At 41.7% G+C, this 25,775-nt stretch overlaps 1 protein-coding gene across 5 annotated transcripts in view; it reads left to right on the top strand.

The window, feature by feature from the left end:
- Positions 1 to 25,775, top strand: part of asic2 (acid-sensing (proton-gated) ion channel 2) — a gene marked incomplete at its 5' end in the record, with an annotated part of 468,688 nt that overhangs the window by 397,980 nt on the left and 44,933 nt on the right. For all 5 annotated transcript variants that reach the window (XM_079521496.1, XM_079521495.1, XM_079521497.1 and 2 more), the window contains one exon: positions 18,859 to 19,009. In XM_079521496.1, the coding sequence (XP_079377622.1) occupies positions 18,859 to 19,009 (151 nt within the window). The remainder of the gene's footprint in view (positions 1 to 18,858; positions 19,010 to 25,775) is intronic.

Raw genomic sequence — 25,775 nt, 5'->3', positions numbered from 1 at the left:
GATTAGGAGGTGCCACCCCTGGCCCATTACTCAACCTTGCATCAGCCCCGGCAAAGATTGTGGTGGTGACAGATTATGCGGCACCCCGTCGGGCCCTCTGTTGGGATGACTTATTAAAAATAATGAGTGGGAGTATGTGATGTGATTGATGAGCAATCGGTGGTGCTCGGCTATATCTGGACACCTTCCAAACATTGACGTGTGCTGACAGTGATGGACCTGGTGGTGACGGAGAGAGGGGACACGTTGTTTTATACTTCAAGGAGAGAGAGGTTGCAGGCAATGAGAGCAGTTCAATCAGTATGCAGTCAACAGCAATCAGGATGATTGACCCAAAGTTACTTTCCTCTTATTTGATGTCTGTCTTGTGAGTTGTGACCAATCATCACCTCAGAACCCAGAGGAATACAAAACGTGGTGGTGGTGTCCTGAAATTAAATATTCGTCTCTGTATTCTATGTCAACATGCTGTATTTCTGGCTGTAGACTATCTGTTATCTATATGGCTGTTATCAAGCTCTTCTACTAAACCGTTTTAAGGCATGCCAACCGCGGCATTGAAGGAAAAAAGAAAATATGGTTGTGTAATTACCTAGTTATGATTGGCTGCCTCGTATCTAGGCTACCTCTAAGCCAATGGGAGAGTTACGCATAAAACCCATGATTTGAACTGAGTTTGAAGATCCTGTACGGCAGCAGCCATTGTTGTTTACATGGGGGGCAGAGGCTGAAATCTGTACTCTGCCACGTATTATTAATTAGGTGCCTTGTTAACCACAGAAACACCACAAAACACACAACATTATAAACTCATGTAACCTGTCATGAACTGTGTACTACTACTGTGTACCTTTTTTGTGTAGTTATGTTACTAGTGTTTCCTGTCTGCTCTAATTGTTGCTACCTGTCTTGTCTCACCTACCCTGATTGCTAACTTGTGTCATGTTCAGTTCCAGCCAATCGTGTGTTGATTGTAATTTTGTTGCACCTGTGTACTGTCTAGTTAGTCTGTGTCTATTTAAAGGTGCGTTCACAGACTTGGATGGTTAGAGCGGCGCGATTACATACAAAGTCAATGCAAAGACGATAAGTTGCGCGAGCGCCACAAACGGGCACGGCGCGTACACCTTGCGCATCACAAACAAATATTTAAATTCAAGTCTGAACGCACCTTAAGCCTCCCTGTGTTCAGTGTTCCCTTGCCCTTGATTATAATCAATGTTATTGTGTATCCCTGATCCCATCACGCCTTGCCTATTTACACTGGGGTTAATATGTGGATGGGCTGACTGTAGCCTGTGGCTAACAGTGTCCATGTTAGACAAAAATAGGCTAATACTTTGAGAACCCCTGCTGTGTGCACGTGACTGCATGTGTTCATATTATTTTAGATATTAAATAACGTGTCAATAAAGAAGAGGATCCAAGGCAGTTCCAGTGAGGTGAAAAAAAGCCTTTTTTATTTGACAAAGAACATTACAAAAAAGAAGGACCAACACGTTTCGGCACTCAGCCTTCGTCAGGGTCCCTGACCCTGACGAAGGCTGACTTTATTGATATGATTTAACCTCGCCAACGAGCACCTGTATTCAGTTCAACAAACAAAGGACCACGGCAGCGCTCCCTTCCTCTATTCAACATGAAATAACGTGTATTGGCTTTGGACTGACATAGACAGAGAGAAAGCTGATTTGACCATGGACAAACAAAGCTTGATGCAGCTGGTTAAAATATGACTATTCTTTCTTGTTCTTGACTGCAAAGAGGTGGAATTATGAGGTAGCCACGTTGAGGCCCTGGCCTGGACAGACTGGTGGGTCGTGGGTGGTTAATTGCTGTCTATTGACTCTACCGGCACAGCAGGCTACAAACAGTGGTAGGCAGATTTAGCAGCAAGAGAGCAAAGAGAACAGCTGCCATACAAATACATAAATGGTTGTGAATTAAGTAGTTGGTTTCCACAATTCCTCCTGTGGCGGCAGTGGGCCACACTGGCAGCCATTCTGACACCCCTCATTGAATGGATGGTCTAAATATTGCACCTCTAGCATCATTATCAAGCCAAAAGTATAATATTGAAAGTATAAAAGATGAAGGTCAAGTAGAACACAAGATTTCACTATGATGTACAGTATGATGTATATCAGTGGCCCACAGGTCCATCTGTTCCTGCGCTGATGATAAATGTAAAGTCCCTGTCCCATGGTGTGTGGTTTTACGGCTGTAATGATTCACTAAACTCACGCCTGCAGGGGCTCCACTGCAGCCCTCGTTGTGCCCGTCAGCGTTGCGTCATCGTCAACGCAGGGAATGTTCCATTTTTAATCAATGAAGGGTGCTCCACTGCCGACGGTTACGTTTGGACGGCGTCACCAATTTGCCCAGGTTAACCCATTTAGGCCTGACCTCAAAATTTAAAAAAAAATCGAAATCCTCCAGTTTTCTGAAATAAATATTTTCACGATTTTTCAAAAATAGCAGACCTACAAGCTCGTAGCGCGCCACTCGGTGGCGCGCTATGAGCTTGTAGATCTGCTATTTTTCAATAGCTAAATTATATCATAATGTTTAAAACACCAAAAGGGGTCACCGCCCAAAATGGGTTAATTTTTTGACGCCGTCCAAACGCAACGCACTCAGAGTGGAGCCCCGGTGTCACGATTCGATATGATTCATAATTGGGTTCACGTACAGTACGATTTTCTCAAGTCTTCTTTTTTCTGTTTTTACATAATGAGATTCCAAACAAATTATGACTAATTAAACATTTCAGACAAAAAACTACCTAATACTGTATTTTATTTATCTTTTCTATTTCAAAATAAAGAATGATTCAGGTTATTATAATGTAATCTTTGACACAACTAGCATATAAACAAGCTCTCAACGTGTCTTGAAGCGGCACGCTGTGAGGTTCAAGGTTCAAGGTTGTACTTTATTGTTACATCTTGTGTACAGGAGGTACATGTACATACGAGTAAAAAAAATTGTTTGGCTTCCTTCAGACAATGCAACAGCATAGAGCTTGTGAGCTTGTAGATCTGCTATTTTCTGTCTCGTCAGGTCATATACTGCATGTCACGTTAATCTTTGTAGTCTTTTTGACAACAGAGGTATCTGGTATAATTACGGAAATCGCTTAAATGGATGCATTTATATAATGGTAAATCTGCATTTACGTATATAGCTCCTTTCTCGAATGGGTGTATTTCACGTCACTTTTGCTGACATCGGGCATGCATGTCCATATACAAACAACTTGAACTTTATTTAGTAGATACTGTAGGCCTATGTATCTGCTATTTCAGTAACACTTGAAATAAATATATTCATTGACATACATTTTATCTATAGAGCATACATATATAAAGCATATTATTTTGGCATCAAGGCTCTGTTTCTGTTCATTCCCTGTAAGCATGAGATAAATAATAATACATAAATCATCTTCCAAATAGATATTACAGGGAAAAAATAACAAGACCCCCCCCCCCTCCCCTAAGAGAATTTTATAGAAACAGAGTCCACAGGTGGGTGGTCGTAGAAATGCCAAAAAAAAGTCATAGAGCTACAGTATAAGCACAAATGCAGCAGAGCAGAACTGCAGAAACATGGCAGAGGAGCAGCAAAAATAATGATCAGTAAGCATTGGGGCTGTGGCTCAGGATGTAAAGCAGGTCGTCCAATGAGCAGTAAGCATTGGGGCTGTGGCTCAGGAAGTAAAGCAGGTCGTCCAATGATCAGTAAGCATTGGGGCTGTGGCTCAGGAAGTAAAGCAGGTCGTCCAATGATCAGTAAGCATTGGGGCTGTGGCTCAGGATGTAAAGCAGGTCGTCCAATGAGCAGTAAGCATTGGGGCTGTGGCTCAGGAAGTAAAGCAGGTCGTCCAATGAGCAGTAAGCATTGGGGCTGTGGCTCAGGATGTAAAGCAGGTGGTCCAATGATCAGTAAGCATTGGGGCTGTGGCTCAGGATGTAAAGCAGGTCGTCCAATGATCAGTAAGCATTGGGGCTGTGGCTCAGGAAGTAAAGCAGGTCGTCCAATGAGCAGTAAGCATTGGGGCTGTGGCTCAGGATGTAAAGCAGGTCGTCCAATGAGCAGTAAGCATTGGGGCTGTGGCTCAGGATGTAAAGCAGGTCGTCCAATGAGCAGTAAGCATTGGGGCTGTGGCTCAGGATGTAAAGCAGGTCGTCCAATGATCAGTAAGCATTGGGGCTGTGGCTCAGGATGTAAAGCAGGTCGTCCAATGAGCAGTAAGCATTGGGGCTGTGGCTCAGGATGTAAAGCAGGTCGTCCAATGATCCGTGGGTCGGCGGTTCGAATCCCGGCTCCTCCTATCCACATGTCGAGGTGTCCTTGGGCAAGACACTGAACCCAACATTTCCTCCAATGAGTTGGTCGGTGTGAGCTTGCCACCATTGGTGTGTGAGTGTGGGAAGTGAGGACGCATGGCGTCAACTGTTCACTTCCCAATGTTTGAATGTAAAGCACTTTGAGCACTTGGAAATGTGCTATAAAAAGCCATTCATTAAGCATGGAGGTTTTAATAGCCTGCCTCAATCAGATGAAATGTGATGAAATACAAATTTATTTATAAGAAATATATAAGAAATATATTATAGTCGCTGTCTGAACTTGAGCCACTGGAACTACTGCTGCAAAATTCTGTTCTTCTGTGCTACTGTTCACCTGATCAGGAGTTGGCACTGCTCTGAGTTGTCTGCTTGAATTAGCCCTTTAGGCTTTGCATCATTCATGGATAGATCTTCGAGAATGGGAGATATACAGGCCCTCATTCATCAAGCTTGCTCAGACTGAAAAATGGGCGTACGCGGCTACTGTACGTGCCAAGATTACTGCAATTGTGTTCACTTATCAATCTATCGTGCCTTTGACTTGAGCGTACAGCCCGCTCAAATCTCACGCCTTAGCAATTTGTTCCATCGTAGACATGCGGTGCAGCATTGTCTTACAATTTGACAGGCATTAAACATTATGCAGCTGCCAATATTCACTTAAAATGATATATCACCAAACATTGCTTAGTAGCTGAGGAAGCATCCTGTAGGCTATGATAACATAAATAGGCAGTTGTAATTACATTGTTAACAGGTGACATAATTATAAGCAGTTAAAAGTGAGGTATTAAAAACAATCTGTTTAACCCATTTAAAGTGAGCTATAACAGATATTCAGATGTCTCGACATTTGGCTTTATTAAGACCTACACTGCAGCATAAGCGCCTGCAAGAGGATTTTCATTTTGCAAACAGAAAGGCTGGGATGCATGGCATGCATGGGACTGTAATTGGTGGCGATGCTGGGTGAAATTGAGGCCAGATTTTGAGGTCATCAGGCTGAGGCTGCAGCCACTCTGCTATACACTCACCCCCCCTTTTGACCTCCTCCCACCATTGTAACACTCGAGAATCTAACACGGGTCTCCCATGTGGAAAGCCAACATCTTAACCACTAAGCCAAAGGCAATTGCTTAGGACTCGGGGGAGCTATTAGACTTTTGAGGCCATCAGGCTGAGGCTGCAGCCCAGTGCCGTTGCTACGTATACGCGCAATACGCACTGCGCGTAGGGCAACAAAATGTGCCAAAAAGTGCCAAGCCGACCCTCATAATAACAATTGTCTCTGCGGCTCGGCTGCGTAATAAGCTACGTCCCTGCTGCAGCCACTCTGCTACATGCACGTGTGCGCGTGTGTGATTCTACTACAGCAATGGAAGCCAGAGTGGGAGGTATAGTTAATGTTAATGTTAATCGATTAGGTCCTCTAGAGGTGAAGGCCACTCTGTCTCTATGACCTCCTCCTCAGTGTAAACTCCATTAAGCCCTCCATTTCCTCTGCTTCCCTTTCTCTCTCTTCTAAGAGCATAAATATCAGCAGAAACTACTCTGCTTTGTGTCCCAGCAGCAGCACCACCCTCCCATTCTTGTGTGCTGTCTCATAAAATAAGTAAAGTGTTTATTATCATTGACTGGCAAGGTCAATTAAATTTGGGTGCGCCAATAAACTGAATATACTCCATAAAATCCAGAACACGTCATGTGAAAAACGAGGTGACATTTGTTTAATGTGACATGAAATATGTTTTGTTTGTGGGGGGGGCTAATATAGCCTAATTTATATTTTGTTGAACGCTTGTCATATGACAAAAATCACACCGTGTGAACTGAGTGGTGTAAGGTCTTGTATAGCCTGTCTGACATAATGAAATCATGTCTGACGTAATGAAATCACACCCGGGTGAACAGGGTGAACATAGCAACCATGCTCATTTTTTCTGCACAGACTAACAAAGCCAGTTGTAGGAGTGGTTTACACCACTCAAAAAAATGCAGTGCACTTTTGCCCCACGCATTCTGTTGAATTTATTATACAGTATACATTTTTCTCATCAATCATGGTCTTCGACGAAGTATAAATCATCCTTTAGAAACCTTTTAGGCATCACACCCCCTTCTACAACAGCTGGGATGATACACTCCCAATCACCCACATGCTCATTGGCAGAGAAATAATACTCTGTTTACTACGGAAATGTTTTAATTGCATGTTTTTACTTCTTCAAAAAATCCCACTAGAGGAAATGACTCTGTAATGTGTAATTATTACAACCATTAAACCACCATTACCGCACCCCTGTTAGAGGCAGCTTGAGCACATGCACCCCAAGGGGTGCGGCACCGCAGTTTGGGAATCTATGCTTTATTAAACCAGTGGTGTCTAACTCATTTTCCTTCAACTGGTTACTGTGCCTTGCATCGTTGCCTCCGCTCTCAGTGTGTGAATGGGTGAATGTAGCACACACACACACTGTGTAAAGGTCTTTGGAAAAAGGTGCTACAGAAATGGAGACCATTTAACAGACTATTCTCCAGCTATCTCTCAGGAAATCTACACACAGCAACAATAAACTACATCTCCAACTGTGTCCTGTACTGGCTTTGCTCCGTTCGCTTCGGTGAAAATCACTTGAGTAGTAGGAAAAAAAAGTAGAAAGGTAGTAGTAGAAATTCAGAGTAAGGAAAAAAAAACAGACAACAACAACAACAACAACAACGGATTACAAATATGTATGCATATTATATATGAGGGCACAAAAATATAAGAAACATTTTTTTAAATAAAATAGTTTACACTACCAATAACGCAGCATCATCTACCGTATCGTGTATATTAAAATAACAGCGAACAAAACAAAAGGGCATTACCTGACCATGGATTACATCAAGGGCCTACTAACTTCCACAATCTTTATGTTGAGTTAATATTGGTGTTGCCAAAATAATTTAAGGCAGGCAGCCTTGAGTACCTAGATTCACCAACAGGGTAAGTGGCAGCATTATATTATAAGTAATTTAGGGTTCAAGCACCTGTAGCGTCTGTAACAACTTTGTTGTGGTCTAGCAAATTTAATTGCATAGTAAAGGCAAAAATGACATCACTTATCCATAAAAATCTGCAAGGTCCCTTTTTGTCTCTGCCTTGCAGTCTTAAGTGCAGCGCTGACGCAAAGGGTTGAGATGACGTAAGTTTGGTCCAGGCACTATGTGCTTACACACAGCTGGGTCCAGGCACTATGCGCTTACACACAGCAGGGTTCTGTATTGTATTGAATGTATCCTGGATGAAACCCACTTACCAACCCTGTTACCATAGTAGCAACTATAGCAAGTCTACCAAGAGAGCGTCATTAAGAGCGTCATTAAGAGCGTCATTAAGAGCGTCTGCTAAATGCCTAAATACCAAACCTCTGCATTACCTGCTCTCATGGTACAACTTTAACTGCTGAGAAGCCACAGATGCATGCATGCAATGCATGCATTAAGCATTTTGTTTTGCTTTATTTTAGATGGGTCAGTGTTGAGACATGAATTCAAGGGCAGAGATATAGAGACGTATGCAATACAAGACAGGGTTAGATTCTAACTTTCACCCATTGAAGAGCATATATACTGTCTGTGTACTAACTGGCTGAGTGAGTGACTTGATAAAATGCAATTTTATCCAATGTAGAAACCATTAAAAAATGCTGTGCTCCACTGTATCCAATGTAAAAACAAAAAAATAAATAAAACAAAAAAGAAATAAAAATAGTTTTACATTAGACAACATAGTCGTCTGATGTAAAAGCCATAAGAAAATAGCAAGCTACAGTACACTATGTCATCCAATGTACAAACCACAAAAATGAAAAGGCCTTTCTACTTCAGTATGTTGTTCAATGTAATAAGATAAAAAAACATTTTGTCAGGTGAAACAAGCGCTCTCTGTTGTGCATCTTTGTTCTTCTACCCCACGTGCTGCTTTTTTTTGTTGTTGCTTGTTTTTACTCCCTTTGTTTACAGAGAAAAGCTTGCTGAATTCTCAGATAATGGAAATCGATTTGAGGAAAAAAGAAAAAAGAAACGCCATATCACAATAGGCCTCTTATGCAAATGCAATGGCAGCCAGAAGCTGGGAGCCCAATGCAGAATAACTTTGAGCAACTTGGCTCAAAGTTATGCTTAAAAGTTTCAATTTGCTCCTCATGCTTTTTGCTTCAACCTAGCCACCACCAAACTAAATGGACAGACCAACGGAAGTGTCTTATTACTTGCTTGTTTTTTTTTCAATAATATTTTTATTGATTTTTACATTTTATGACAAAGACAAAAAAAAAAAAAAAAAAACACAGACACAGACACGTTGTGGAACAAAGGACACAGTTATAGTTATACAATATACACATATACCCATTACCTACATGAACCAAAAAATAAAATACAAAAATAATATACAAATATGGACACATTCAGATTGGTGCTTGAAAGGGTCTACATGGGTTAACAACTCCCCAGAGAAAATTTAAGAAAATAAGATATGCATGTATAAAACACACATACATACATACATACATACATACATACATACAAAATAAAGTGAATAAGCAAGGGGGAATGATACATCTATCCGTCAAGGTTAGTGGTATGGCTTCTGTCCAGGAACCCTATGGTCAAGGTGGTAGCTAACTGAGGGCCAATAAATCGCAAATATGGGTCCCATATTTTATAGAAGGCATCTGTTGTGGAGCGTAGCAGGCAGGTTAGGAATTCCAAAGGCATGCACTGCATGATTATTTTGTGCCAATCTTTTTTTGTTGGTGGTTTCTCATTAATCCAAGACAACAGAATATTTTTCCTAGCAGCATAAATTAAGAGATTAAACAGACGTGTATGGAAATTGTTAACAATCTTGTCATCAGGCAGCCCAAGAATCAAACACATAGGGTCGGGTTCAAACTCCATATTGAAGATCTCATTCAACTGCTGCACGATACCCAACCAGTATCGTTTAATCTTATGACATGGCCATACTTGAATATAATTTCCCTCTTCAGTTTTACACTTAAGACAGAGAGGAGATAGAGTAGGATTCATTTTATGGCGAAGGCTAGGTGAGATCTGTAATCGGTGTATGGTTCTTAGCTGAATCGACCAAGCTCTATTACACACAGAAAGTTTTTTGGCATTTTCAAATATTTCACACCAAACCTCGTCTGTAATTTCAACCTCAAGATCACTTTCCCATTTCCTCTTAGCATCTTGTGTGTCAACAGTTGTTTTGGATCTTAACATGACATACAGAATACTTATAAACCCTCTTGTAAAATCCATTGTCAGCACTCTCTCAATTGGAGAGGTAGTTGAATTGTTGATAGTGTTGTGCGTCTGAGAATGAAATCCCTCACCTGTAAAAATCTGAAAAAATGTCTGCGAGGTAGGTCATATTTTTGTTGTATTTGATCAAATGACATGAGTATAGGACCAGTACAAATATTTCCTAACGTTGTTATACCACTATCTCTCCAAGAATTAAACCCATGGTCATTAAGGCCAGGAGGAAAGTCTGGGTTCCCCTGAATTGAGGTAATAGGTGATGTTACTTTGGCTCGACCCTCCAAAAGCCTTGCCACCTTCCATGCCTTTAATGTGTTGGAAACAATTGGGTTTTTACAATTATTTCTTTGCTGTCGTAGGATCTCTGAGAAACAAGAGATTCCGGAGAGGACAATCACACTGTGCCGTTTCAATATCTAGCCAGATTGAAGGTTGATCTTCTTTTAACCATGGTGCTACAAATCGTAATTGTGCAGCTGTCTGATACCATTTTATATTGGGGAGGTCCAGCCCTCCTTCAGAGACAGACAGTTGTAATTACTTGCTTGTTTAATAAGCTCGAGCCCCCATGAGGAATTAGACCTGCATATGTACAGTATATTCGCGGAGGGAGGGGGTCCCCATGACGATTATAAAAACATTTGGTCTCTGGTGGAGCGTAAGGTAGCATGGGATATGGAAACATTTCCTTGCTGTTGCACGTCTGTGTCACATGAACACCCTGTCCCTGACTGGCAGGTAGAGATTCTGAATATTTCAAAATGCAGCAGCACAATGGCAGTGGCTCAGGGCCAGGGGTAGAGTGGCCGGTAGAGCACAATGGCAGTGGCTCAGGGCCAGGGGTAGAGTGGCCGGTAGAGCACAATGGCAGTGGCTCAGGGCCAGGGGTAGAGTGGCCGGTAGAGCACAATGGCAGTGGGCCAGGGCCAGGGGTAGAGTGGCCGGTAGAGCACAATGGAAGTGGGCCAGGGCCAGGGGTAGAGTGGCCGGTAGAGCACAATGGCAGTGGCTCAGGGCCAGGGGTAGAGTGGCCGGTAGAGCACAATGGCAGTGGCTCAGGGCCAGGGGTAGAGTGGCCGGTAGAGCACAATGGAAGTGGGCCAGGGCCAGGGGTAGAGTGGCCGGTAGAGCACAATGGCAGTGGCTCAGGGCCAGGGGTAGAGTGGCCGGTAGAGCACAATGGCAGTGGGCCAGGGCCAGGGGTAGAGTGGCCGGTAGAGCGGATGGATGGGAACTGTGAGGTTCCCAGTTCGATCCCGGGTGTCGAAGTGTCCTTGAACAAGACTCTGAAACCCTAATTGTTCCAGATGTGCAGGTTGGCGCCTTGCATGGTTTCCTCCGCCATCGGTGTATGAATGTGTGGGTGAATCGGGTGAATGTAATGCACAATCTATGTAAAGGGCTTTGGATAAAAGTTCTATATAAATGCACCATTTTCTACAACATCTACAGACAGTACATGTATATCTACGCAGGGATTCATTCATCTTCCTAGGCTGGTTCATCATCTGGTTTTGTCGTTGCTCTAGATATATGTTCCACTGACCTTTTAAAAAATCAAACCATTGTTGGAGAATTAAGCAAAATGTTTAAACTGGCCAGGCGTGGACATGGTTGAATGTGACTGTTGGTGGGCATGTTCTTTTTTTCTGTGGTCAGACGTGGATTTGCTGTGTCAGTGGTGGGACATGAGGGCAACTTGACGCACGTGATCTGACTCGTTGGAACCAGCTACGGTCTCCATGACAACCCCATGAAAGTGTAAAAAAAAAGGAGAAGAAAAAGGCGAGGGCCTTTGTACGTTGAAATGCACTTCAGGGTCTTCCTGTGGCATGGTCTGAATGGACAGATACAGAGAAGGAGGGCTGAAAGGAGAGGAAAACTACAAAATAGAGCCGCGTTTCCTTTTTTTTTTAGATAAGCCGTCAGTTTGTTGGCAGACTTGGCAGGGGATCGACAACCGCAGGGCAGAGATAAGAAAGTATACAGTAGGATGCAATTTTGTGGAAAAGACTAGATAAATTGAAAATTATATGGCTTGGGGCTGGGGGGGAGGGGGGGGGGGTAACATTATTTTTCTGTCATATTTGTTTTTTGTTTTTCTACACTTGACATTAATGATATTATTTATATTTGATATATTACATTATAATATGTGGCTTATACACGAGACCAACGTATATCTTTGTTCATGATCATGGTGAGGAAAAATAATAAATAAATATTGCACATGTACAGTATGGCTCCTTTCAAGTGTGAAAATATGGACCCAGAGGCTAATCCACAGGTGTTGATAGAGGAAGTCAGTCATCCAGTAGGGTCAGGGAAACTACATGGCAATGCTGCTAAAAAAATATTTCAATTCAAAATCAGTTAAGCGTATAAACCACAATTACAGGGTTTCTCCATTCAACCATGTACACATTGTGCTTCTCTCTCTCAAACACACGCACGCACGCACGCACGCACGCACGCACGCACGCACGCACGCACGCACTCTCTCTCGCTCTCTCTCTCTCGCTCTCACACACACACACACACAATCTCATTTTGATGATACAGTACATGTACTGTACTGTACACCTCTGTATTCGCCTCAAAATTAGCTTTGGATGTCTGGCTCTAACGGACCTTTCATCCTGTCACGTAATGATGATGTCACATCTGACCTGCTGTGTACAGGTCGTCATATCCAGACATTCATACTTGACCCTATAGTGACCTGCTGTGTACAGGTCGTCATATCCAGACATTCATACTTGACCCTATAGTGAACACCAACAAGGTGTGTTTAGTGCATGGTCAGAAAGCATTTTAATTTGCAGCTGCTCAACTGTGAATACTCTGACTTTCATTCCACAGACCTTTTGTATAGAATGATCTAATGTGATATTGACAGAAACTGACTTTGCGTCCTCTGACCTTTTCCAAATTTGCATTTAATCCATTTTTAGCATTTAAGAAGTAAAGAGACAACAGGAGTAAAGGTGTTTGTCCTTCTGATGTCCTATCATAAATAAACAATGGACAAATCAAGGACAACACGCATCGCTCTGCGTACAGTAGATCGATCGGCGGGGTACTGTACAGCGACAGGCCATCCGCGCTGTGACCCAGAGCCATGAATTAAGTACACAGGGATAAGATACCCAAGAGAGGAGAGCAGCATACGGAGCCAGTCAGAGTGCCTCAGTGTCTCCACAGAGGCTCTCTCTGTACAATAAACCTAGACACCTCCGTGGCCCCTTTTCCACCGGGGTTGAACCGCTTCACTTGTTTTTCCCCCCGTCTAGCAGACCTACAAGCTCATAGCGCGCCACTCGGTGGCGCGCTATGAGCTTGTAGATCTGCTATATATTGAACCAGTTCAGAGTGTTTCCACTGAAAATGAATTGGTTCAGAACCCTAAAAGTTGGTTCGGAAGTGGAACCAAAACAATGTCCGTCATTTCTGTGAAAGCACCAATAAGGTTCCAAGAATCTAGAACGGAACCAGTTCTAGAATCAAAGTTCTTTTGGTGGAAAAGAGGCCTGGCTGTCCTTTATATCTAGATCGCTTTTTCTCCTCTGTGAGTTCAGAAATCGATCTCACGTGGTACTGTACTGTACATGCCCAATACATCATTACCATGTGCAGACACTGACAAACGATATTTTGCACTTTTACCAAATTCAAGCTGTTTATAATTTATGAGCGTTTTCATGTCGGTTTCATATCCGGCAGTTTGGGCTATGGGACCTATCGTCGCCATGGTTACAGCCCCCAAGCTATGGGATGCATGATCAAACTTTGCGCATAGCCACTACCAGACTAGCCTGAAAGTACCTGAGCTTTTCAAGGCGGATTCAAACTAGCGCTGAAAACCGATTTGAAAACATCCATAAAGGTTCTTTATGGATGTAAAGCAATTCAAATGCAATGCATGTACACAGCATAATGTTGAGTGTGCATAACCCCCGGACGGGTATGGACTATAGTGTTTTATAGTTAAGCAATTATCAACACTTAAAGATATCAGCGGTAGATCTGAAGGGATAATTTAGTGTAGGATATTAATTATATAGAATGCAACAAAGTAAGATTCAGCGATAGATCTGAAGAGATACTGTAGAATAAACATATAGAATGCAACAAAGTAAAGACAAGCTAGTGAAAAATGAGTTGTAATTTTGTAGAATTCTCTGTCTTGAAGCTGTTACGCATTTGCAATCGAATGCAAACAACTCGTTACTTGTAGCAAGAAAGAAAACTTTACTTGGTGAAAATAAATGTGTCATTAAACGCTAAACATTCATATATACACTGCAATATACAGCTTCTAAAGTAGACAGCATTCCACAACATTAAAGGGCATATTCTGCAGCGGTAGCGTGAGGGCGTAGCAAGCAGCACTGCCTAGCAACAACACACTAAAATAAGCAACTCAACATGCTCAGATCGATTCCAAGATATAATGAACTAAATGTATACATCCATTTTGCTTTGTTTTATAGTATTAAATAGTATAATTCATGTATTCTTTCTTTATTCTTTGGTCTGTACATTATCATTGAAAAACAATATATACGCACGGTAGCTCCACTGGTGAATAGGAGCAGTTTGTCTTTAGGAAAGCAAAGTACTTTTGTTCGCACTGCAGAAAATAAGCATCGAAACACTTGACTGAGCAATTGTGTGAAAAATATTTTTATTTATATTGTGAAAACACAGTTAGTCTTTATTTAAAGGATGTTTGATGGACAGAAAGTAACTAAAAATACATGCGGTAGGCAGTCAGTCAGTGATGTCGCCGTTTCACAGGAGCACTTTGTCTTGCTAAATGAACATCGATGAGAGTATCTCCTCAACATTACACGCTTTCATATTTTGTCAGGCAAAGGCGTTTCCAGTGGTATCTCCGTTTTCTGGAGAGGTTTGAGAACTCATTACATTCTGTGACAGCTTCACCTGAGGCAGCAGATAGGAAGCACGGAGAGTAATAATAATAAAAAAGAGATTGAGCGAGGGAAAGAGAGAGAGAGAGGGAGGAGTGTGAAAGGTGGGGTTGGGGGCGAGAGACCGGGTCAGAGACCACCGTTTGCAGAATGGCAGAGGCACATTGTCAAGATTTGTTAGCACTTTTGTCATCCAGGTGCTGACAAGGAGGCCTCGAACTGTGTCTCAGACATCATCTGCGCTGACAGAAAAATGGAGGTAAAGAGTGTCTGGCAGTGTCCTCCAGAAAGCCATGGTCGATCTGCAAACATACAGTATAGAAAGAGAGAAGTGGACAGGACAGGAGTCATGGACAGACTTTACAGTGCATAGAGAAAATGTTGTATACATATTACATGTACCATAAATATGCCATGTTCATACATAGATGCTGAAATGGCTATGGCATCCATTATTTAGGGTTAAATGCACTACTTACTGTAATTCTTGGGAGGATTTTGGACCAGATGCTTAAATGAAGCTCATGCTATGCTCCATTAGGAGACACTTGGCTGAGCTGAGCAGCGTAGCAGCACCGCTAGTGCGGACACGAGGGCTAACGAGGTATTCTGATTGAGTTCACGTCTCCACTGGTGACATTGAGAAATGACTGTTTTTGACTGGATTTGTGGATGCATGGCAATATGGTTATTATCTTATCTTACTGGCGTGCATGGACCTTATGTCACTCCACGGCGTGTAATTCACAAATACAGCGGTCACAGTCTCTTTCCAGGTATCTTAAAACAAGGAGCAATATAGGCACATGAATATTTATTATTACCTCCTTCGCTTCACATTTTTCTGACGCCTCTTAGCAAGGATTTATGTTATGTAGATCCATATCTGTCTGTATTGCGGACGAGAATGAACCAGACACCTCTGATATTTTATTCTGTATTCATCCTGCCCACACTTAATATGGCATCGGCTTGGAAATCAATCATGTCAATGAAATACCTGTAGGACGGCCAAATCCAAAGGAGGGAGCCAGGCAATAAACATGCAGCGTTGCAGCCTGCCATCCCTATTATTTTGGGCATTTCATTGTAGGTGAAAGTTTTTTAATAAATTACCAATAGCAATACGTTGTGAGCTTGTAGATCAACTATTTTTGTCATGGAACACCATCGGGCTTAAAGGTGGTGGAAGTGATATTATGTTAACATAATATAGTATTTGTAAGGTAACATGGGGCTCCTTGGGCAGTATTATGCGTGTCTTAGGTACCAGGTCTTATTACTTAACTTAAGACCTGGAGGCGTGATCAATGCCATTTGGCTATTTTGAGTGGCCAAACAGCATTGACCACGCCTCCAGGTCTTAAGTTAAGTCATAAGACCTGGTACTTAAGACACGCATAATACTGCCCCTTGTCTCTAGGTCTTTAAACAGAAAATACATTTTCAGTACAGGATACCAATTTCATCCAACCAGGAGAGAGAAGTCATATAGGATACATAATACAATTGGAAGTGATAAAACAAAACAAACAAAACATAGCAGACAAAACTGGAATTAGAAAACCAGCGGGCACTAGGGCGACAGTCACTCAGAAGGTAAAGTGGCTGCTTGGCAATCGGAAGGTTCCCGGTTCAATCCCGATCTCCCCTTGTGTTAGTGTCAATCTCAGCCTGTCCTCTGCCTCCTCTTCTTTCACACCAACCACTGTAACTTCATGTCCTCTTTCACTACATCCATAGATCTCCTCTTTGGTCTTGCTCTAGGCCTCCTGCTATAAGGCAGCATCCTTCTACCGATATAATCACTATACCTCCCTCTGTACATGTCCAAACCACCTCAGTCTAGCCTCTCTGGCTTTATCACCAAAATGTTTGCAAATTACCTCCTGCACATAATCCTCCCTTTCACACAGCTGATCTGATTTGTTCACCTGATCACCTGAACATCCTTAAGCGTCACATTGAGACATGAGGTCCCTTTTTATAGATCAAGCATATAAGGCAGAGTCAATCAAATGCCAAACCCACAGAATAACCTGACCACAGAATAAGATGGGGTGGGAGTCTGGGAGATAGGTGCGCTTATTGTCTAGTGATCATTACAATGTTCTGATGTGAAAGGAAATGTTTAAAACAAACGGCATTATGTATTTGGACAATCAAGATATGTTGGAAATATTTTATTTTTATGTGGTGTCAATTGTACTGAATGTTGATATGGCATATGGCACAACACAATTAAAACACGACGTGTCGTGCACATTTTAATCCTAGTTGATAGCGTCCCATCGCAACGTTCTCTGAGCCATCCATTCTTTGGCTTTTGTTTTCCAAACTGCCTCGCATCAGTTGTTTTCCACCGAGGCCCTGGAGTCTGTTTATTGTGGTGATTATGAATTCATGAACAGGGACCCCCATGACTGCGGTCTCATTTGCATGTTCTCATGTGCCACACATGCTTCTCCTGGAAGAAGTTGCACCCAATTTGTGAACAGTTCCTTTCTGAAGAGTTCCTTTTTGGCAGCTGTTGGTTGCAAAGTGATGGCACTGCACACACAGTAACAACCAGAGTTTTAATCTGACTCTGACAGTGTAGAAATGGACCTGTAGAAAAAAATAATCAGCCTTCACACACAATTTTGCATACTGTTAAAATGAACAGAAGTTTGAACCAGTACACAGCGTCGAGTGGAGTGGAGTGGAACATTTCCTAAATTGGCTGAGGTCCTCTGGAACTCTACAGTGGTGATGGTACAGCGCACAGAGCTTTTTAAGTGATTACATGGGAAATTGCCTCAGGTTATTTTTCCACATTCTACTCTGTTCTTTTTGGACGGGGATTCAACTTTGAGCCATGAAGGCCAAGGGGCCCAGGCGGAAATGAAAGAACAGGTGAAGAAGGAAGAGGCTGTGTTTTATTACCGGAGCTGTCCGTCACAAAGTCCCTCTCCATCGTGTGGTGCGTGCTTGCATGTGTGCGTCTGTGCGTGCGTGAGCAGTGAGCACAGGGGGACTGGGAGAGAGATACATGGGCAATTACTATGAAATAAGAAATAAGAATTTTCCCTCTTATAATAAGTCTTCTCCCACTCCAGAAAAGCCCACAAGTCAGTGTTCACTACCACAACAAATATACACGCATGCATGATGTCCCTCACAGTACTTTAAAGTAGCATGAGCTGTGCAAGTAAAATGTTTCATCTTTATTTATTTATTTTTACTGGTGGTGAATTGCTATACCAAAGCCAAGAAAGGGACTGCATAATGACTGGACATAAAATGTGAAACACCTGGCTGAGTTCATGTTTATTTCCTCCTGGAGTTTGCAATTATCATACGAATGCACATTGCAGCCTGCACATTTCTATAGTACTTTTATGTGGTGGTGGGCTGGCAGTACCCTCGCTTTCAACCTGGCATCCCTATTTTGGGCATTACTTTTAAGAAAAACAAAAACAAAAAAAATCAATAACCTTTGAAAATAACAAAAATAGCAGATCTACAAGATCACAATGCAATGTGTTAGGGGGCTTTAGATCAGCTATTGTTTGCTTTTTTTTTTTGCTATAGGCCTATTTCATTTTATTTGTATTATTGTTTTGAGCCTAAGAATAGAGGGGCTGTAGCTATAGAGACTTTGGCTATTTGAGACTCCTTGGCATGGAACATTTGCACGCAACCAAAATATGTGCACACCATGGAGGTATAAAGACGCACACCGGTGTTAGCCTGCCATTTTCCAATCTTTTTATTTTATTTTTTATAATATTTATTTTATTTGGAAAAAGCAGTACAATAACAGCATTTCTATGCATACATAGGACACAAGTGCAGTTCCCAGGAATTCTTTTTCACCCCTCTTCCCTCCCTCCCCCCTCCAAGTGACTCCATCTCCAGTGTCTCTGTAACATCCTTGCAATATCGCTTCAGAGTGTACATTTCAGAAGGAGAAAAAGAAGAAAGAGCGGGCAGACAAAAGAAAAAGACAAAGACAAAAAAAACAACAACCAAGAAACGAAAGTATTTACAATATTGCTGAGGGGGATAAAAACAAAACCGCTTTGGATTTTGACCATGAGAAGAGGAAGGGTGTCTTAAACATTTTCTACAAAGATCATAAAGCAGGCTATTAGGACCAGTGAGATCACACAAAGTCAGCTCTCAGAGGGGCAATGTGTACTATCCAGTTGTTCCACCATTTTCCAATCTTAACCATGTTTTCTCTCTGTCTCTCGCTCTCCTCGCAGGTGTTCACCCGATACGGGAAGTGCTACATGTTCAATGCAGCCGAGGAAGGGAAGTCACTCCGTACCACCATGAAAGGAGGGACAGGAAATGGCCTGGAGATCATGTTAGACATCCAGCAGGACGAATACTTACCCGTGTGGGGCGACACAGGTGAGCCTGACACCACTTACAGAGATCCATCCAGCCTGACACCACTTACAGAGATCCATCCAGCCTGACACCACTTACAGAGATCCATCCACTCACAGTGCTAGTACCAGCCTGACACCACTCTGAGATCCATCCACTCACAGTGCTAGTACCAGCCTGACACCACTCTGAGATCCATCCACTCACAGTGCTAGTACCAGCCTGACACCACTCTGAGACCCATCCACTTACAGTGCTAGTACTACCACGCTGTCTTCACTAGAGTCTGTCACGTGGAAACCTTGTATGACCACTCCAAAACCATCACTTTTAACCGATTCTTCAAATGCCTTCTAAATCAGTAGTTCTCACAGGTTTTTCAAAAATACAGATGTACAAGCTCGCAGCGCGGTGACTGTAAAGACGAAACCGAAGTGGGGAGGAGGCTTCCGCTTTATATTTTACTCACGATCAGAGCTTCCGTTCTCCAGACTGTATGATGGAAGAATTTGAAAATTGCGAGAGGCAACAGTCTGGCCACTACTCACTCACTCACTCACTCACTCACTAGTAGTGGTTCTTTATTTCCAGCACGGTGGTAACTATAGCTGCCTTACAAAGTCTGTTGTCTGATGTTCTCTATAGAGCGTCGCAGTCCCGCCCTCTTTCATGACGACGCCAGGCCCAGGAAATGATTCCGAATGCATTTTTCCCATAGACATTTAAAAAAGTATTTATTTAAAGACGGTTACGCCGCGGACAAAGCCAACTCGAGTCGTGACAACTCATGACAACAAACACAATATTTTGGACCAAACTAATAATTACAAAGAAGAAAACAACAAAAAGTGTTGTAACCTGCCGTTTTTTTCTTCTTTCTAATTATTTGTTTGGCCCAAAAAATTGTGTTTGTTGTCATGATTTGTCACGACTCGAGTTGGCTTTGTCCGCGGTGTAAACGTCTTTAAATAAATACTTTTTGAAATGACTATGAGGAAAATGAACGGAGAATCATTTCCTGGGCCCTGGTAGGGGGCGGGACTGCGACGCTCTATAGCATTCAACTGTAGTAATTGTTTTCGAATGACTGTACTGTATCCTGTGTTCAGTGACAGCTGAGTGTCAAAGTCTCACATCCATAGGCAAGAGTATAGAGACTAGTAAGACTACCTTGTAATGTTTGACCTTCACAGGGAAGTTGATCTTGTTGCTTTCATTGCAACCTTTGCGACCTTGTAGATTGGCTATTTTCTCACTTTCTTTTTGCGTGACATTGTCATAAGACAAGGTAGGTTGGTGCCCAACAGTGACGATATGCGTTGAATTCATTCGTTTTTTTTCTCATCTGCAACACACAACTTTAGATTTCAAAACATACTTTTCACAAGGTAGTCTGCAGGTAAGAGACACAAACATAAAAATAAAATGAAAAACAAAAGCAAGCACAATCACACAGCGTGATAGGTCACAGCATCTCCCCCTCCCTACAACATGACACATTAAGGCTTTCAATTACTTTCTACTACCTATTTTCTCCCAGACCTTTTGTTCAAGCCCATTGTCCCTTTGCCTAATTATCCTATGCTAACTTTGACCCTGCATGGCATTTGCTGCCATTCTACACAGAGGTACTGTATACATCACAGAGGATGATAGTACAATATTGGGTAATTTCTAACACCCTTTCATCCTGTCCTGTATTATACTTACAATATAAACTGAACCCAAATCCATAATTGGAGAAAATTATTTCCAAACGTCCCCTTTATCAGTGAGATTATGCTGTAGCCTCTGACAGAAATAGAATGATTCATCCTCAAATAGATCAACAATTGTGGCTAAAACTTTACTGTATAATTATGCAACATACTAACATAGTCTTATTTATTATCTTAATCGTATGATTTCCCCATGCAGATAACCTTGTTTATATTGAGATGGGCCAAACAGACTTTGTTGCAAACCTCCAGTGAATGCTGAAGTAATAGATTATACCTGTAGATAGTGTGGACCTCTATTGATTGAGAGGAAAATTCAGTAAAGGGAGACTAATCTCTCCATCTGGATCTCCATTCATCCTCCACTGTTTGCATAGTTAAACAATTGCAAGCGCAGTATTGTATAGTTCTATATTTCGTCGTCCCTAACTCGTGAAAAACAGCTTAAACAGAGTAATTCAGGGTTTATTCCATTCCACATCTAATCTCTAATGATTGCTTAAAGTTGTAAGTAGTATAATGAGGTAGTCATTATACTACTTAAAACTTTAAGCAATCATCATAGAGATATAGTTAATCTTTGAAGACACCATCATTATAAATGTATTTATCTTTTCCCCACAGTAATATATTTACATTGTATACTTGGCAAAGCTATTATATTTTGGTGCATTGGATTTATATTAATTTGTCAATATCCTGAAAATCTGTAATCAATGTTATGCCTTGATATTTAATCCTTGGTGGTGGTAGCAATTAAAATTTAAATACGCTAATTGATTTTGAAAAACTAAAAACCTCTCCATGACAACTGGACTAGAGGAAGCTGGGTTTGATAACAACCAAATGTTATACAAACTGATTATGCTCCCTGCTTCCTGCCTGCACTCCCTACATTCTCAAATCATTTCTGATTGAAACTGCCAGTGGTTCCACAGACAAAGTAAAGATCAACAGGGACAGAGCATCCCCTGCCCAGTCCCATGTCACAGATTAAAAAGGGCATTGAAATGCCCTTTATATGAATTTCTGCCCGCCTTGCTGAATATAGTAGCATACCTTAACCCATTTAATAAATCCTGCCCCAAAGCCAATGCCTGCATAGTAATAGTATACTGTACATGAGATATCTGCACGTCATCCTATCAAACACTTATACAGTATAACACGGTATAATGGCAGAATCAGAAAGCGATTGAGAAAGCGGCAACATGAACATCTTTATGATTTAACCACATAAGAAGATAGAGTGCTTGCCTATGATTGTCAGGTCATTATCTACCTTTAGTAATAGTACTTACCTGGCTATCATTAATGACTTTTGGTAGAACTTTCTCAATTCTCATTGTAGGCTACCTTAGTCAATATCTTGCAATGTATGTTTTCAAAACTAGGTACTTGGCTCATAGAGGTTTATTTTTTTCATTTTTTCAACCGTAGGCCTACAGAGATTACAGCATTGTTGAATGTTTGTCGCCGCTGACCCTCTGTCAACACCTCGGCCATATAATAGGAGCTACTATATCAATGTTGTTCTAGAATAGGCTACCATCTAATCCTGGTTATTTACACCTGGGCTGGGCACACCATAGGAGACCTTCCTATGATAGGAAGGTCTTTATTTGAAGACAGATTCATAGAAGCTTGTTTCGGACCACATCAGAAATGTGGTCCTCTACGGGTACCTACAGTACCACAAGTCACAGACAAAGTCAATTCAATTCAATTCAAAGGAGCTTTATTGGCATGAGAAAACATACATTTACATTGCCAACGCAAGTGTCAAAATATAATAAAAACAGTTGAAAATGGGGAAAGTTCTGTATATACAGTTGGAGGGGGTATACAGCGCTGGAGGGATGTGTAAACAGCTACTGTATGTCACGTTGCATCGTGATATACATATATAAAGGGTTATAAAGGGTATAAAGCTTTTTTGAAACAAATAGCAGCAAAGTAAGAGAGAGAAGGATGAGGCTAGCATGCAGGGCACTGCGTCTCACAACTAGTGGCAAGCAAACTGACAGTGTGGGAGCCAACCCAGGTCAAAGCCAGGAAAGGCAAGAAGTGCACCACCTACGTAGGTGCACTGCAGCACGACCGCTGGCTAACAACACTGTAGAGCAAAATATACTCTGATGCTAGATAGGAGAGTGTGGAGGTCAGCGATTCAGGAGTTCTGAGTTGATGTTGGCTAGATCGCACTCTCGCAACGCATCGTTTCCAGGGCAGAGGGCAGAGGAAAGCAGAGGGCTTCTTATGCGAGTTCTGAATAACCCACCACAATTGTAAGAATTTAGCTGATATTTCAAGTCAGTTTTCTTTGAACCGGTTGTTACTGTACAATTGTGGCATCCCTCTCTTTTTTAGAATCAAGCTATTTCATTATCATGTTGGTCCAGTCTTTCAGAACTAAAATTATCTTGCCCTTTGTTTACAAACTTTGAAGCTTCTTACACCATCCCATGTCTCTCCGTTGAGCCAATTATTATATGAGCCAATATTAATTCTTAAAGTAGCTTTCCCAAGCAATATTAAAAGTAGGGTACTGACGCAGAAACACATTTAATCTCCACTTATTTATCCTAGTTCCACTCGACTTAATCACCAGGCTTAACTCTACCGAAGCATGATCTGAGAAAGCTATCACCCAAATCCTCCCCATGCAGAAGTGAATAGAAAGCACGTTCATCATAATATGATGAACGTGCTTTCTATTCACTATTTATATAGCCGTTAGACTTCATAATATTATCTAGCATTGAGTTGGGAGAGTTGAGGAGAGGACCAACGTTACCCTTTGATCCATTACGTCTGCTTTAGCACATACTGTAAAATACTTATATTCTAAACCAAACTTAAATTGTAGCACTAAAACTTTGCTTGCTTCTTCTGTTGTGTTAAATCCAAATGAAAATAAATGAACCATGAAATCAAGTTAAAACAGAAAAAAGTGTCACTTTTCTTTGTTTATGTGGAAAAAAGACAGCAGAAAGTAAGATGTTACAATAGAGAGTTGCCTGCCTCCAGCAAAACATAAAGGGGAGTTATTTCACACCTTGAGCTCAAAGTGCAGTGTTTTCTGGCACACGGGTCTGGCCAGAATTGAATGAACACAAGCCCTTTCGTTACATTTAATTACATTTCTAGTTCTAAAAGAATACGGAGAGGAGCTGCTAATGTTGTTTCAGGCTGATGAAAGAACAAGATAAAATTACTGGGGATGTGTTGAACTAAATTAAATAGTTAAGTATTGTTTTATTTATTTTTTAATAAATCCACCATTATTTGATTACATGGTTAAAATATTAACTACATATATTAAATCAAAGCATGTTTTTTTCTTCAAACATGTGAAAAGAAAGTGGAAGTTATTTTTATTTATTTTTGTATTATTATTATTATTTTTTGCACTTTTTCAAGCATGTGAAATTCACTATGCGAGTGAATTTTACTATGCGTGTATTCCGTGTAATATGCAGCTGGAAAGCTGCAAGCTGAAAATTATTGTCAATAATTGTACTATAGCTACATGAGGCACGCAGGTCTCTCTCTCTTTCATTCTCAGGTGCTCCAGAGGCAATATGCAGTTACAGAAATCCAAACTGACAATAATTGTTTTGGGATTGCTTGTAATTATGAAAAGGCATGGGTGGGTGGGTGTGTTTATAATTGATTCTGATTACATAAAAGTTTGTATTACTTCAAGCTAATTATCTTTTATTTGGATTAATTCAAACTTGATGTTGGGAAAAACTGACAGCCTTACTGCAGCATGCAGCTGTCATGAACACAGATGTTCTAAAATGATTCCATCAAAAATAAGGGGCCATAACGATCAACAAATGTAATGAGGTCAGCACATTTGGGCAAGTTGATATGGCCGAATTTAGCCCAAGGAGTGTTTTTTGTGCAAAACTAATGCTTGCAATGGATTTATAACCATGGAAAAAACCCTAGTTTGACACGTCACATGTTACATGTTGTCATAATGACATTTTGGCAACCAGTAGGTTGTTAATGGTACCCCAACTTTCAGCAGCTGTCACAAAGTTTCCCAAGGGAAACAAATTGGAACAGATTGATAGGTGATAGTATGGTGTACACCTTTATGAACACATTAGCTAGTAGTAAGCTTTTTTTTTCTTTTGCAGATTTCCACACATTAACTAATTTTCCCTTATTACAAGGAGGAAGCATTTTGTAAAAAGCTTCTCTGTTACGCTTCCCGGTCACAGACAGGGCGGAAGCATTGGAGCTCCCACAGAATCTTCAGTGCAGCATGGAGGCCTCCTTTTTCCACAATGTTTCTCTCTCGTTTGTATGGTATTGTTGTTTTGTTTTGTTCTGTTGATGAGGCTCAGAATGGCGTCGAGGTCGAGTGGGGGGCGAGGGCGGATGTAGCCAATCGCGCTGGGCCGTTGCAGAGGCCTCATGGCGCCTCCACATTTCCCGCCTCCATGGCTGGGAAGATTGGGGAAACTCTGGGACTTGGGGCTGGACTCTGCCTGGCTTCTCTTGGGGACGGTCTGGGGCTTGGGGCTGGACTCTGCCTGGCTTCTCTTGGGGACGGTCTGGGGCTCGGGGCTGGACTCTGCCTGGCTTCTCTTGGGGACGGTGCGAGCCGGTTCTGGTGCAGCTGTGGATGAGGGCTTTAGACATTGAGTTGTGCGACTGCTGCGGTGGCGATTGTCCGGGAGGCTTGTGGGAGGAGATGCTGTATTGCTACTATTAATATATGCATATTTTAAATACCCCCTGGGCTGTTTTCAAAACAATCATTTCAAATTAGGAAGACAATAGCAGATAACTGAATTTGCTTTGATATAAAAGGGCCTTGAGATCTGGTTAGACGCAATTAAGCACCATGGCACATGTTGTCCAATCTCTGGACAGGGAGCCTAATAAAATGGTGCTGTTTGAGGACAAAACTGAACAATGCAGTGTTCAGTGACAAAGACTCACTATACACAGTGAATCCAGATGGCATCTTTCCCATATTGATGCAGTGGCCGTACCAAGTAATGTGGTGACATACAGTATGTGGTCTCCTATGGCCAAATGGAAAA

This window comes from Electrona antarctica (genome assembly GCF_951216825.1).
Source record: "Electrona antarctica genome assembly, chromosome: 14".
NCBI classification, from domain to species: domain Eukaryota; kingdom Metazoa; phylum Chordata; class Actinopteri; order Myctophiformes; family Myctophidae; genus Electrona; species Electrona antarctica.
This window is presented reverse-complemented; position numbering and strand designations above follow the sequence as displayed.